The sequence below is a fragment of the Thermobia domestica genome, chromosome 5 (genome assembly GCF_964235325.1).
Source record: "Thermobia domestica chromosome 5, izTheDome1.hap1.1, whole genome shotgun sequence".
In the NCBI taxonomy this organism is placed as follows: domain Eukaryota; kingdom Metazoa; phylum Arthropoda; class Insecta; order Zygentoma; family Lepismatidae; genus Thermobia; species Thermobia domestica.
In genome coordinates, this window is record NC_137458.1 from 298,883,537 (window position 1) to 298,896,343 (window position 12,807).

The following is a 12,807-nucleotide window of genomic DNA, read 5'->3' on the forward strand; positions in this document are numbered from 1 at the left end:
TTCGATTTAATTCTCCATGGACACCCAATGGGGACCCTCGATAAACTTTGTGATTCAGATTACATCGAGCTCGGTAGGTCCATGCCTCATATAGCCTCGGTCTCGAACTAGGATATTAAATTGCTAACACACAAACATATAAACAATAAGTGTTCTAACTACGCTGTAATGCTTGATAGAAAAATGCTAATTCATGCAATATTTTTTCATACAATGCAAGAAAAAGTATAAGAGTGGTTCTGCTTCATATTTCCGTTACACATACGGTTTCCTTACATATGCGATATTCGCATATCACACAGACACTGTATTACTGTTTCAAAGAAACAAATAAAAACGGACAGCTATAGGACGATCTTTAAGTGTAACTTCCCCATATCATAGACAAACTTAAGCACTTCACCCACAACAGCACATATCAGCATAATAATGGAAAACAGTGGAGCAGTAGCTTACAGTCAATTAATGATTTTTACAGAAAAAGCTATTTTTAGATTGAAAGTATGAAAAAAAATACATATATATACATCATCTGAGGTCTCCTTCAGTAACGATCTTCGAAAAACTTGCGGATAGCAACGCAACACAACGCAAAAAATACAACAAGCAATTATAACTGCTATGTCAATTATCAAAAACTAAAATGTAAATTTTACGCTGTGATAACGCAAACCAGTACGCAATAAGGTTCCTGATATATTAATACTATTCATAACAACATAACGTTTTTATTCTCTCTCTCTCTCTCTATTTATTTATTTTATTTATTTATTTATTTTTTTTTTTGGTCAAAACTTGTTACTGAATGCGAGCTTCTAAATTTTTTATAGTCTCTGTTCTATAGTTTCTTACAAGACCACGTCCTGTCGCTTTTGTTTCCCCAAACTCCCGAAAGGCTAACCTTTCGTCAACATTCGCCCACTTTCGTTGCATCATGTTGAATTTGTGTATAGCTTAAATAGTTTTCGTCTGCTGAGGGTGGCAGGAAAGTGATTGTCACCGCCCCATTCTCCTAATTCCATGAGAGAAGCGGAAGGCTAGTCGTCGATAGCCTTCAATGCGTTCTTGCAAAGGCTCCGCTTCAACTCGCTTGATGTTTAAACAGCGTATTATAAAATAAATCCTTTTTGATAAAATTCATTGTATCAATATCCAAAAGCAACATTTCAGGCTGATGTATAAATAAATGGATAGGCTAAGCCTTATAGCCTTAATGGACACTACGTCCCTGACGATAACTTAAACAAAACAAGGATTTTTTGCATTGTTTTTTGTAATAAGATAACTAAAGCGATTGTCATGTCTCGGTCGAGTTCATTAATGGCGTCCATCCGTTACCATCTTCACAGGTAATGCTGATTTACTACGGTCCGTTACTCCACACTATAACTCCTGAACGCAAGCAAATTTTTGAATTCTGTTTTCTGCAATATATATATATCGTAGGAACGATTATCTCGGCCAAGTTCGATAATGGAATCAATCCGTTAACACTTTAACGGGTAACGGTGACTTTCACGATAACTACCCACATCCTATTTTCTACTATTGAAACAAAGATAGTAGAAGTTACTCATCTCGTCGTTAGATGGCAGCAAATATCCCCAAGCCCGTGACATCTACCGGACGAACTGAAACGTCTAGTGTGTGATCCTTTTTACTGTCTACCGAGATTTATTAATAATTTAATAATATATATATATATATATATATATTAATAGTTATTAATAACTTATTTAAATGTCTCTCTTTGTATTTTACTTATAACACCAAGTCTCAGTGCGTCACGCTAATTTCTAATGATAAACAATCACGTAAGATGTCAGTATCTGCGCTATCGCTTGCATGTTTGACGCTAATAGATGTCGCTACCGAGCACGCAATTTGCTGATTTAATTGCAACTTAAAAACTATATTGTTTCAATTTAATTATTTGAAAATAGGACATGGGTCATAAGACATGGTTAGATTTGACATTACTATTTCTGTAATCGGATGTTAGTTGATGGGCAAACTTAAAAAATAAATAAACAAATTATATTAAATGTAAAAAAAGCTAATTCCAAATTTTATTAAATGTAAAAATTAGTTAACTCCAAATTTTATTAAATGTAAAAATTAGCTAACTCTATGGCCTATGGAACTTGATGGTCCAATACTGCATTTACAAATCTCTCCATTAACCTTTGTCCTTAGCCAACTGGATCTAGTTTCTACTTTATATTCGTATTTCTACAAGATCCATCTTAATATTGTCCTCCCATCTACGCCTAGGCCTTCCTAACGGTCTTTTTTTTCTTACTGGATTTCCAGCTAGAATTCTGAAAACGTTTCTATTTTCTTCTATTCTGGCTAGACGACCTGCCCATCTGAATCTTCTCAACTTAACAACCCTAACAGTGTTAGGTAAACGGTATAAATTATACAGTTCCTTGTCATGAAGTTTCCGCCAATACCCCATTCCTGTCCCTCTTGGATTCGAATATTAGCTTCAGGCTTTTATTTTTAAATACTTTCAGTCTGCGATCTTCCCTCAAAGTAAGCGACTATGTTTCGCAATCATACACTACAACAGACATAATTATCGTTTTATATATTTTAAGCTTCAAATTATTCGACAAAATTCACGTAGACAATGGAGTTTGGACCAAATAGTAAGACAAATTCCTTGTTTTTAGTCGACATTTAATTTCTTCATCAATACGGTTTCGGGCTGTTAATGTTGATCCTAGATATTTCAAAGTATCCACTTTGTCGAAGATTTATGTGATATTTTAATGTATCCATAATTTGCAGTATTACGGTCAAGGTGAATTTCCATGTATTTACTTTTCTCTGTTTTAAATTGGGCTCTTAATTAAGCACGATATTAACTTATAGTGTACATCGGGCAGAAGGCTCAGGTATAACAATTAGTATCAATAATAATAACAGTTAGGTAATAGGATTCCTTCGACATGCTTTGTTTTAACGTCTCCTTGGACTACTAAAGGTATAGGAGACGTAACTACATAAGCTTCCACCGGAAATTGAACTCGGGTCTCCCACGCCGGATACGCGAACGTTACAGATTTAGCAACGATGGTCTTTTAGGAATTCCTCGAGACTAAAATGGTTGTCGTTTTAGGTGTACAAGACCTGGATTGGATTTTCTCGGTGGGAGTTCATGTATTCGAATCTCATGCTATAATACATGACCTCACCTCACGTAGACTTGGTGCTCAAAATGTACATTAGACTGCAAAGAAAATTATAATAATAACTGCTACCTGCTTTAATAGGATGCATATTCAATATCCATATAAAAAAAGAAAAGGCACTTGCTCCATAAGCACCCAAAATTATCAACTCTGCACGTTTCGGCACGTAATTTAAGAAACAGAAGTCAAGCAATCTTTTAACAAGTTTTAGTTAAAAAATAGCGAGTTGAAGACACATATAAAAAAAATGTGACACAGATTTTAAAAAATGATTACGTAAAATATTTCAAGACAAATTTTGTAGATTTTTCAACTTCAGCATTGTAAACTTTGAAGTTAGGGCATATATTTCAAATATGTAAGTCAGAAAATAGCAAGGTTCTCTGGATACAAGTGCAACTTTGTAGATTTTCTTTAACCAATTCGTTTATTAATGAAGTAAAATAAAGCATCGGTGATGCAAGTAAGACTTAAAAGGAATGTTTTCTTTTCTTTAAATATTATTAGTCAACTAATCACGATATCGGTTAGTGCCTTTTTTTAAAACTGAAAGTAAAGGAGTTATGTTATTCCGAAGAAGATAAACAATGATATGTAGTTTGGCAAACAAGCTAGTATTATCCAAGGATGTGTGCTGAGGAAGACAACAGCTTTTTGCCGAAACGGTCCTAGTTCATAATTCAGGTTACTTTGGAGGTAAATACTTTTAAACAATAATAATAATAATAGTAATAATACCTGTCCAACCAGCATACTAATGGCTTCACTGCTTTTATGATATTGGCGACATCGGACAGCGCTTGTGTGGATACTGGTTCAGCAGTGCTTGCATGGCGTAGCTCATTGTATAAACTCCGTGCTTGGCATGATAAACGAAGGGCCAACAGCTGCACGTTCTCCCGATCTAGCTCATAGTGCTGCAAATAACAATAAAAATTAAAACTCAAAATTCATTATTAGCTATTTTACGTATATACACAATATAAAGAAATAGCTTAATAATCATTAACTTGAAAGCATACAATTTTCTCAAATATTTTGATATGCACAGCTACTGATTCTTGGATAGTACGATTTAGAAGTTGAAATCGTGAAAATGATTACCAACATTGTAAACTGTGTATCTCACAAATATATTATACACACAGTTAACAATCTAATGCTGAATATCGCAATACGAAATATTCACCAATGTATAACCAATATAACTTTTAAACCAATAATGACAGAGTGTAAAAATGACGAAGAATATTGGAATACTCTTTGGGTAGTTTGGTGAAAATAAGCTGCAACTCTAACAATGTCTAAATTATTGCGGGAACTGTCATTGAAAGTTACGCTTCACTTAAGTATTTAGACATTAGGTACTTTGCACATTGTTTCTACAGCCAAACCTATAGGCTCCCTACACCAGAGCTGCCAAACGATCGCTCGCGATCGTCTGATCCATCGCCGTTGAGTACCGAGGTAGATCGCAAAACTTTTTAGAAACAGTGATATTATCTGAAAAGAAAACTTAAATACTTATCAAACTATTTCTAAAATGAATTTCAATTTAGGTAAAATGATTTCGCATAAAGGACGATAACATACTATTTCGATAGAGAATGGAAACACTATTTCTCCTTTGTTATGTCAAAGGATAAATTAGTGTGTTTGTTGTGCAATGTTTGTGTCGCTCTGACAAAGAAAGGCAATTTGGAAAAGAATTATTGGACTTTGCAAAAGAGATACTTGGCAACTGCATATGGATAGGAGGTAGATCACTGAATCAAAACGTTTGGCCAACCTGCGCTAAATAATTCTATTGCACGGGGCTGAAACTCAAGACAAGAATGTAAATTCATCTTACCTTAAAAACAAAACAAATAGTTTAAAGGTAATCTTCCTTTTGAAAAGTATCAGATCTTTACGACGATGACGTGTGTATTCTTTAAAAGGTTTGATGAATTGCAATGGAGTATTTTGCTCTGTATTAAAATTAATCAAGATATTGAATTTACCCCATATTAAAAAATAAAAGAAAGAAAAAGATAAAAATGTTCAAAATACTTTTACTAAAAGATAATCAGATTTTCATGGGTAATTTGTTCTTTCTTTGAGGGTTCCCACCGAGAAGACCCACCCCAAGATATTGTAATCAATCAGGAGAAAAGGAGTGAATTCAGACCTTTCTTATCCAATGATGTCTTATTGCTTGGGCAAATTCGCAAATAAGGGCTAATTTAAGCTTTATAGAAGTTCTCAAGAGTAACGTCCGTAAAAATAAAAATAAATAAATACATAAAAAATTGATTCTCACGAAACAAGCCGCGCGTTTCCTTCCATAATTAGCAAGTATCTCGAACTACCTTAAAATATCACTTACTTCTACAATGTACAACTAGTTAGAAACGTCAATGCCTTCAAAAGCTTCATGTGGAAAAATATGTAGAGAACTAAAAATTCTTCCACTACTTTGACTTTCATATTACGAATAGCAATTTATAAATAAATATCTCCAACCGACCCTTACGTGCAAAATAGTGATGTACATACGTACAATACTAGAAAGAAAGGGGATTTTGCTCTCACTACACATAGTAAAATTTTCAAAGAAAGACTAACACGATACCTATCCAAACACTGTTTTTCATTATTATTATTTTCTCTGAATACTTTGAACATACAAAAGAAACTTTTAAGGTTACAATTACATGAAAATCTAAGCAACTATAAAGTTACCATAATAAGTTGACAACAGTAAATAGTACAGCAAGTAGATATGGAAGTAAGAATATGTATCATTAGTATGTAAGCTAACTGTGTATACTTATAATTTGGTGGTACCAAATCATCTGGTCATGTTTTACATAAACTCACTAAAAGACGATATATGGTATACTAGTAATAAGATGTATATAAAGTATCTTTGTTATTCGCATAGATATATATTGATATGCTCTATACTGCACGTACAAATGTACAATACTGTGGTCGCTTGAATGTAAAGTAAATAAATGCTTGCTAAACATGCATTGAAATACATTGCTATACTGTACATTAGATTGTCTCAAAAGCACTGAGCCTCTGGAAGTCAAAACTGATAATACTTTTAGTTTAACATTATGAAACTACATATGAACCATTTTGTTCAACGATCGGCTGCCATTTTCCAGTCAACAATATAATTCCGTTGCTATACAACTTCCGTGGGGTTTCGACACGTGGTTTTTACAGGGCTTCTCTGAAACTACTGAAACTGACCTAACACCATTCTGAATATTCTGCAGAGACCAAAACAATGACAGCCTGACGGTGCCAGGTCGGGGCTATATGAAGAGTGTATTACAACCTCTTAGCCAAATTCTCTCAAATTCTGAGAGGTGGTTAAAGCTATATGTGGCCTGGTGTTGTCAGACGGTATACAACACCATTTTTATTGACCAGTTTCAGTCGTTTCTTTGAATTGCTGTGTGCACTCGCGCAAATTATCAACAGTACTGGTCTGAATCTAGCGTGCTGCTCGGAGGGCAAATGCTCGCGATGCACGACATCCTTTCACTCCAAGCAAACGCACAGTATAATCTTCCTGGACGTCAATGTGGATTTGCCATAGACTGCGGAGCTTCTCGCTTCGACCACGACGTTTCTCGTTCATTGTTGTCGTAGGCTATCCACTTTTCATCGGTCGTGATCAACTGCTTCAGAAATGGCTTGAGTTCGTTACATTTCAGTAGAGATTCATGGACAGAAATTCAGTTGAGTAAATGTTTTTGAGCCAGATCATATGCTTTCCAAAAGACGAGATTCTTTTTGTAGCCAGCTTTCTCCAAATGGTTTAAGACTGTTTGATGATGGTGTTTAGGTCACTGGCTATGTCTAACTACTTACATAACGGTGTTGCTTGACTTTTGCCAGAATATCATTCACTTTTGCTGTGATTGATCGCCTACTTCAAGGAGCATCTTCGACTTCAAAATTTCTCGAAGGAAAGCGACTAAATTACCTTTTGGTTCTTGCTTTTAATACCCTATTTTGTCGATAAACATTGCACACCCACTAGCTTCAACTGGCAACTGTCAAATGACGTTTAGCCTGACTCGCTGCGACTCAGCCTGAGATTAGGTACACTAACACCATTTCGTGGATAAAAGGTTCAATACTTTTGATGACCTGATATTTGTATTAATAAGACACCGACTGTAAAAGACATTCAAATAATAATAATAATAATAATAATAATAATAATAATAATAATAATAATAATAATAATAATAATAATAATAATAATAAACTACTTACAAAATTTCGAAGATGGTCAACTGCTTCCAAAATAAGTTCCTGGTGTCCAAGCTTATTAACCCCCAAATGGTCCAAGTCGTCAGGTCTTAAATTTAAAAGTTGTTTGCCATCCACTTCATTGTTCAAGAACGAATGGATATAAGGCAAAAGGACATTATCCAAGCCTATTAGAAGAAAAAAGAATACATGTAAAGATGCTTGTAAAATGATAACAATTGAATGTCCAAAATTTCAGAACCACAATGCATCTATTACTTTTAACCAAGGTTGGCTGGTTTAAACCAAGGTGGTTTAAACCAAACAAAAAAAGAACGAAAAATGCTTTAAATAGTGTATACTTCATAGTGACGTCTCCACATATGAAACCATCTGCATTACGTTTATCTACTTTTCACCTTTTAATCATGGAGCCCCGTGTTCAATTCTCGGTCGAACCACAACCCATCTTTCAAGTGTAAACCAAGTAGCGATTCGAGGTGTCCCTTTAAGCGAAAGCCTTCTCCGTGATAGCCTTTGTATTTCATAAGGATGCTAAGGCTAAACATACGAAACGAAACCAAATTATATATTTCTACCTGCCTGAATGCCTGTTGTTTTATAAAGAAGCCAAGGTTGCTTAAATATATTGATAGAAATTGGCAAAATTTATCAACTGCCTACGTAGCTTCCAACATCAGCTTGGATTTGACTTTGTTTTAATTTTATTGAATGATATCTACATACCAAATTTGCAATTTAATACCTCAGTTTTAGCGTAGTGATTATGATACGTTGACTTTAAAATTTTATATACAAATACATTTAAAGTAATAACAGGATTTTCCTAATGGATAAGGCAGAAGTTTCCCGATTTATATATAATTGTATAATGTTTTTACTTGTGTAACTGTTAATTTTTTTGTCCTTCTGAAATGACTCTTGACAATTATATTAACAACTAGGCCTATGTAAAGATCAGTACAACGTATTTTTATCAGGAGTCTTTAGTGAGTGAGTCAGTAACCGCATTTGTGACCAATTAGCCCCGGTTTCGTGTCGAAATGGACAATTTTTCTTGGATGAAACCGAGAAGCGATTTGGATTCCGCTTTAAGCTTGTGTGACCTCTTCCAGCATAACCTTGTTGTTGCATAATAACGCCAAGGCGAAACAAACTACTTTCTGTCCATATCTAATATAAATACATAGAGTAAATTATTTAAACCAAAAAATCTGGTTTAAACAAACAAAAAAAAAAGGGTTTAAACCAAAAAAAAACTGTTTTTTTTTCAATAAAAACCATGGTTTTTGCCAACCCTGCTATTAACATAAAAGAATCCTATACTAATAAAAATATTATATTTTGATCTAACAAAAGATCGAATTTGGAATCGTTAGAATTCGACACGAAGATTTAAAAGTGCGTCAACGTGCTCACGACAGCACAAAACATTTTAAACATGTTCTGTATATTTAGATAAATGGGAACTACGCATGGTTTGTGTTTTATCCCGTACGGATAAAGACGTTTATATGTTGCTTCAGAATAGTGTTAGTTAATTCTAGTGTTAGATAAATTAATCGATAAGAAAATTCAGAATGAAATTCGAACGTCAGTGCTAGTTTTGGAACCTTGCACTCATGCAATGAGTTCAACTAAAATTAACAAAATACGAGTGAACAAAACTATGAAGTAACAAAGAGTAAAAAAGTGAATGACTGGACCGAGGTTTGAACATGGTATCTTCGGCATACAGTGGCAATGCGTTAACCACTACACTATCCAGTCCGCTTCCCAGAACAGCCATACACCCTCTCACTTCAAAGTTGCTTTTGGAAAGCGGACCGTGTAACGTTGTGATTAATTAAGGGCACGGTAAGCCGAAGATCCCGGGTTCGAGTTCTTGTCGTCATTAATTTTTTCACTCTTTGTGTGTTATTGGATTTTTTTATTTATTTAATTTTTTTTATTTATTTTAACTATCACCAGATACAGATCAGAGGCCATTTTATACTGGATATCTAACAACAACAACAATGGAAAGGATTTGGGAAGGTATCGGCCAGGGCCTGTTTAGTAGGTACCATCCCAACATTTGCCTGGTAGGACTGAGGGAAACCCTGGAAAACCTCAGTCAGGATGGTTGGCAACGGGAATCAAACCCACGACCTCCCGAACACGAAGCCAGCGCTCTACCACTTGAGCTACTTTACTCGGTTCGCATCTACACTAGAATTCGCATCTATAGAGGATCTGGTGTGTGATAAAAATTCGGTTGTTTCCACCTTTCATTAATATATATCTAAAACTATGAAGTATTTAGAATGTAAATGTGATTTTACAGGATCCATGTTTTTATTTATCATAATAAAGGTAAAAGCTGATATTAAATTCAGAAATCAACATTACTAACGTGTCCCGATATTCATGCATTAAAACAAAGTTTAGACCCAGCAACCAATTAAAAAATAAAGTTACTGTTCGAATATTTATAGTTTGTTAAGTCGACTTCTTAAGAGCGAAGTACATATAATATATAATATCTTGTCTACATTGACGGAATATTAGTTGAGTACCGGTAAGGTAGAAAGCAATACCGACTTCGTCAAAATGATTAATTTGTATACTTGTGCAGGTTTGTCCCAGTAATTTAGATTGATTGATTTTTAGTTTAGCGTCCCTTTCAGCAGCGAGGCTATATGAGACGTGGACCTACTGATTAACGTGGAATCCGAACCACATGAGCTCCCGCCGGGAATCGAACCCGGGTCTCCCACGCCAAAGGCGCGTACGCTAACCGCTTAGCCACGGAGGAGCTCCCCCAGTAATTTAATTGAATATACCAGTATGCTGGGTATACTTACATAAGTTACAGGACTGCGTTAAATCTAACAAGAAATTTTGAATTCACTTACAATCATGGCCGGAAATATGAGGGGCACCGCCTCAACCCCCCAACTTTTTGACAAAAAATTAAAATGCCACCTGTAAGATGGCCACCTACCAAGACCTGTCTAGGAATGTATTCCACAGGTCCGAGATCGACCACAAGGTCTGCCTCCTAGCAGACAATTCCCAGCTCCGACCTTGCTTACAATGCAAAATACAATGTAGGTTTAAATGGCAACAATGGCGATTCAGTCGGATATCTATACAGATTCTTCATATTAAGTAAAGCGATATTAGCAAGGAGTATATACAGATATAATTCACAGGCATCTTTTACCGGACACCGAATTTTAAAGGCAGTAATGCAAGATCCATTAGTACTATTTCTACAAAGGGAAAACTCATCACAGCATGTAGTTTCACAAGCAGTGTGATGTCCTAAGGAAGATGATGACAGTTAATCGTTGAAACATATGCGTCAAATTGTTATAAAACCCTTTTAAAAGAAAATAAATAAATAAATAAATAAATAAATAAAAGAATAATGAGGCTGAAGTCAATGCCTCACCACACATCGGTCAGTTGAATATGCACTATTTGGTCAGCCATAGCTTTGATAGATCATCTTTCTATATTATCTGAATATTTATATTTATTTATTTTCGTATAAGTTTTCAAAACCAATAGTAAAATATTGTAATTTGTGTGGAACTTCATCCTTCAGAATTCAGTTGATCTCTTGATTGAAATTTTAGAAACTTTTCAATATTTTACTCCTGCTTTAAAAAAAAAAAAAAAAAAAAAAAAAAAAGTTATATATTTGGAACTAGATCCTTCAGATCTTCTGAATTCACTGAATAAGTCTTTTTATTTAAATTTTCAAAACTAAACACAACACACTGAGCAAGGCTGTGATAATATATATAAAACACACAATTACGTAACGCACAATTACGTTACGTGTTTCAGCACAATAACTATGTCTGCACGTGTGTGGATATATATGTGAAACTACAGCGAGGAGACGGGTAAGACCATTCCCATATTTTTTTAAAGCGATGTTCAAAATATTTATAAAGTAGAAAAACAGTGCGGTGGAGGATCAGGGGGAGCAGAGTTTTCCTCAACTTTAAGAGGTGGGCAGATTTGAGGCTTATTCTGGGGGGAGGGGCCGCGACGGCTCAGTGGTAGAGCGTTCACCTCTGGTGTTTGGGGTCCCGGGTTTGATCCCAGCCCCCGCCACATGAACTTTGTGGTGGACAAACACCGTGTGCAAGGGTTTTCTCGGGGTTCTCCCGTTTCCTCCCACTTTCTTCATTCCACCATTTCATTCATTACTCATCATCACGATCATCTTTAGCCTAACCGGCATAACCGTGGGACGTAAAACAAAGATTTCATTTTCATTTCATTTTATTCTGGGGGGACATCAATTTCATCTCACTTTCCTTTGTGGCAATCGGACACAAATCATCACACTTCTCCTCAAAAAACACATTTCAAATTGGATTATTGGAGGGGACAGTCCCCCAGTTCCAAGTTTGGAGGGGACATGTCCGCCTCATCCCCGCCAGGATTTGCGCCAGTGGAACTAGATCCTTCAAAATTCAGTAAATCTTTTTATATAAATTTTAAAAACTTTTCAATATTTTACTCCCGTTAAAAATATACTACTTTAGTACGTGACAATCTTGTGTACATGTCATTCACATTTCTTTTTAAAGTCCATCTACTTATAACCACAGTGGCGTACGCAGAAATTCGTCCAGGGGCGGGGGTGGGGCTCAAGTACAAAGTTCATATAATTTTAGGTCACGTGTTTGTATACATATTTTAATATGGTAAATGTTTATTTCATCATATCTTGCTCAAGAAGAGAGAAAGGGAAACTAAATCTTCGAACCTCCCTTGCACACGCCATTTTACAATCATATTCACAACGAGGCTTGTACCCAAGGTTTTAAAAAAAATGTACAAAGCACAAGCCTTTAATAACAAAAGCTCACACGGAAGGGTTCCACAAGTTGTCGCTAAAATCTGATTGCCATATAGTACATCTGATAGAACATCATGAGAAGTGAAAATGAGTAAAATTTAAGGTGCTATGGACCAGAAGGATAGGAGCTACAGAGCTTCAAAATTTGAGTATCCAAAAATTATATCATGGAATTATGCACATTTAAACTAAATATCTCTCTCTCTCTCTCTCAATGTTTTGATGCTCCAGGAACTCGTCCGCTGAGCAATACAGACGGTTAAATGGGTATCTATACTTGTAGAGATGAATGGTCCAGGATCAATTTGGGAACAAAATAAACAAAAACAATAGAAACAGTCACTTCATGTGGAACACTAACTATGTCGAAGAAACTATATATTACAAACTGCGATGAATAACATGAGCACTGCACTGTTGATCACTTTGACACCATTACAAGTCGTAGTTGTTCACTAT

General features: G+C 35.3%; 1 protein-coding gene across 5 annotated transcripts in view; it reads right to left on the reverse strand.

Moving 5' to 3' along the window:
* Positions 1-12,807, reverse strand: part of cnk (connector enhancer of ksr) — a 111,876-nt gene that overhangs the window by 84,740 nt on the left and 14,329 nt on the right. For all 5 annotated transcript variants that reach the window (XM_081760343.1, XM_081760347.1, XM_081760346.1 and 2 more), the window contains exons 2-3: positions 7,485-7,648; positions 3,939-4,117 (exon numbers count right to left, since the gene is read on the reverse strand). In XM_081760343.1, coding sequence (XP_081616469.1) covers positions 3,939-4,117; positions 7,485-7,648 — 343 coding nt within the window. The remainder of the gene's footprint in view (positions 1-3,938; positions 4,118-7,484; positions 7,649-12,807) is intronic.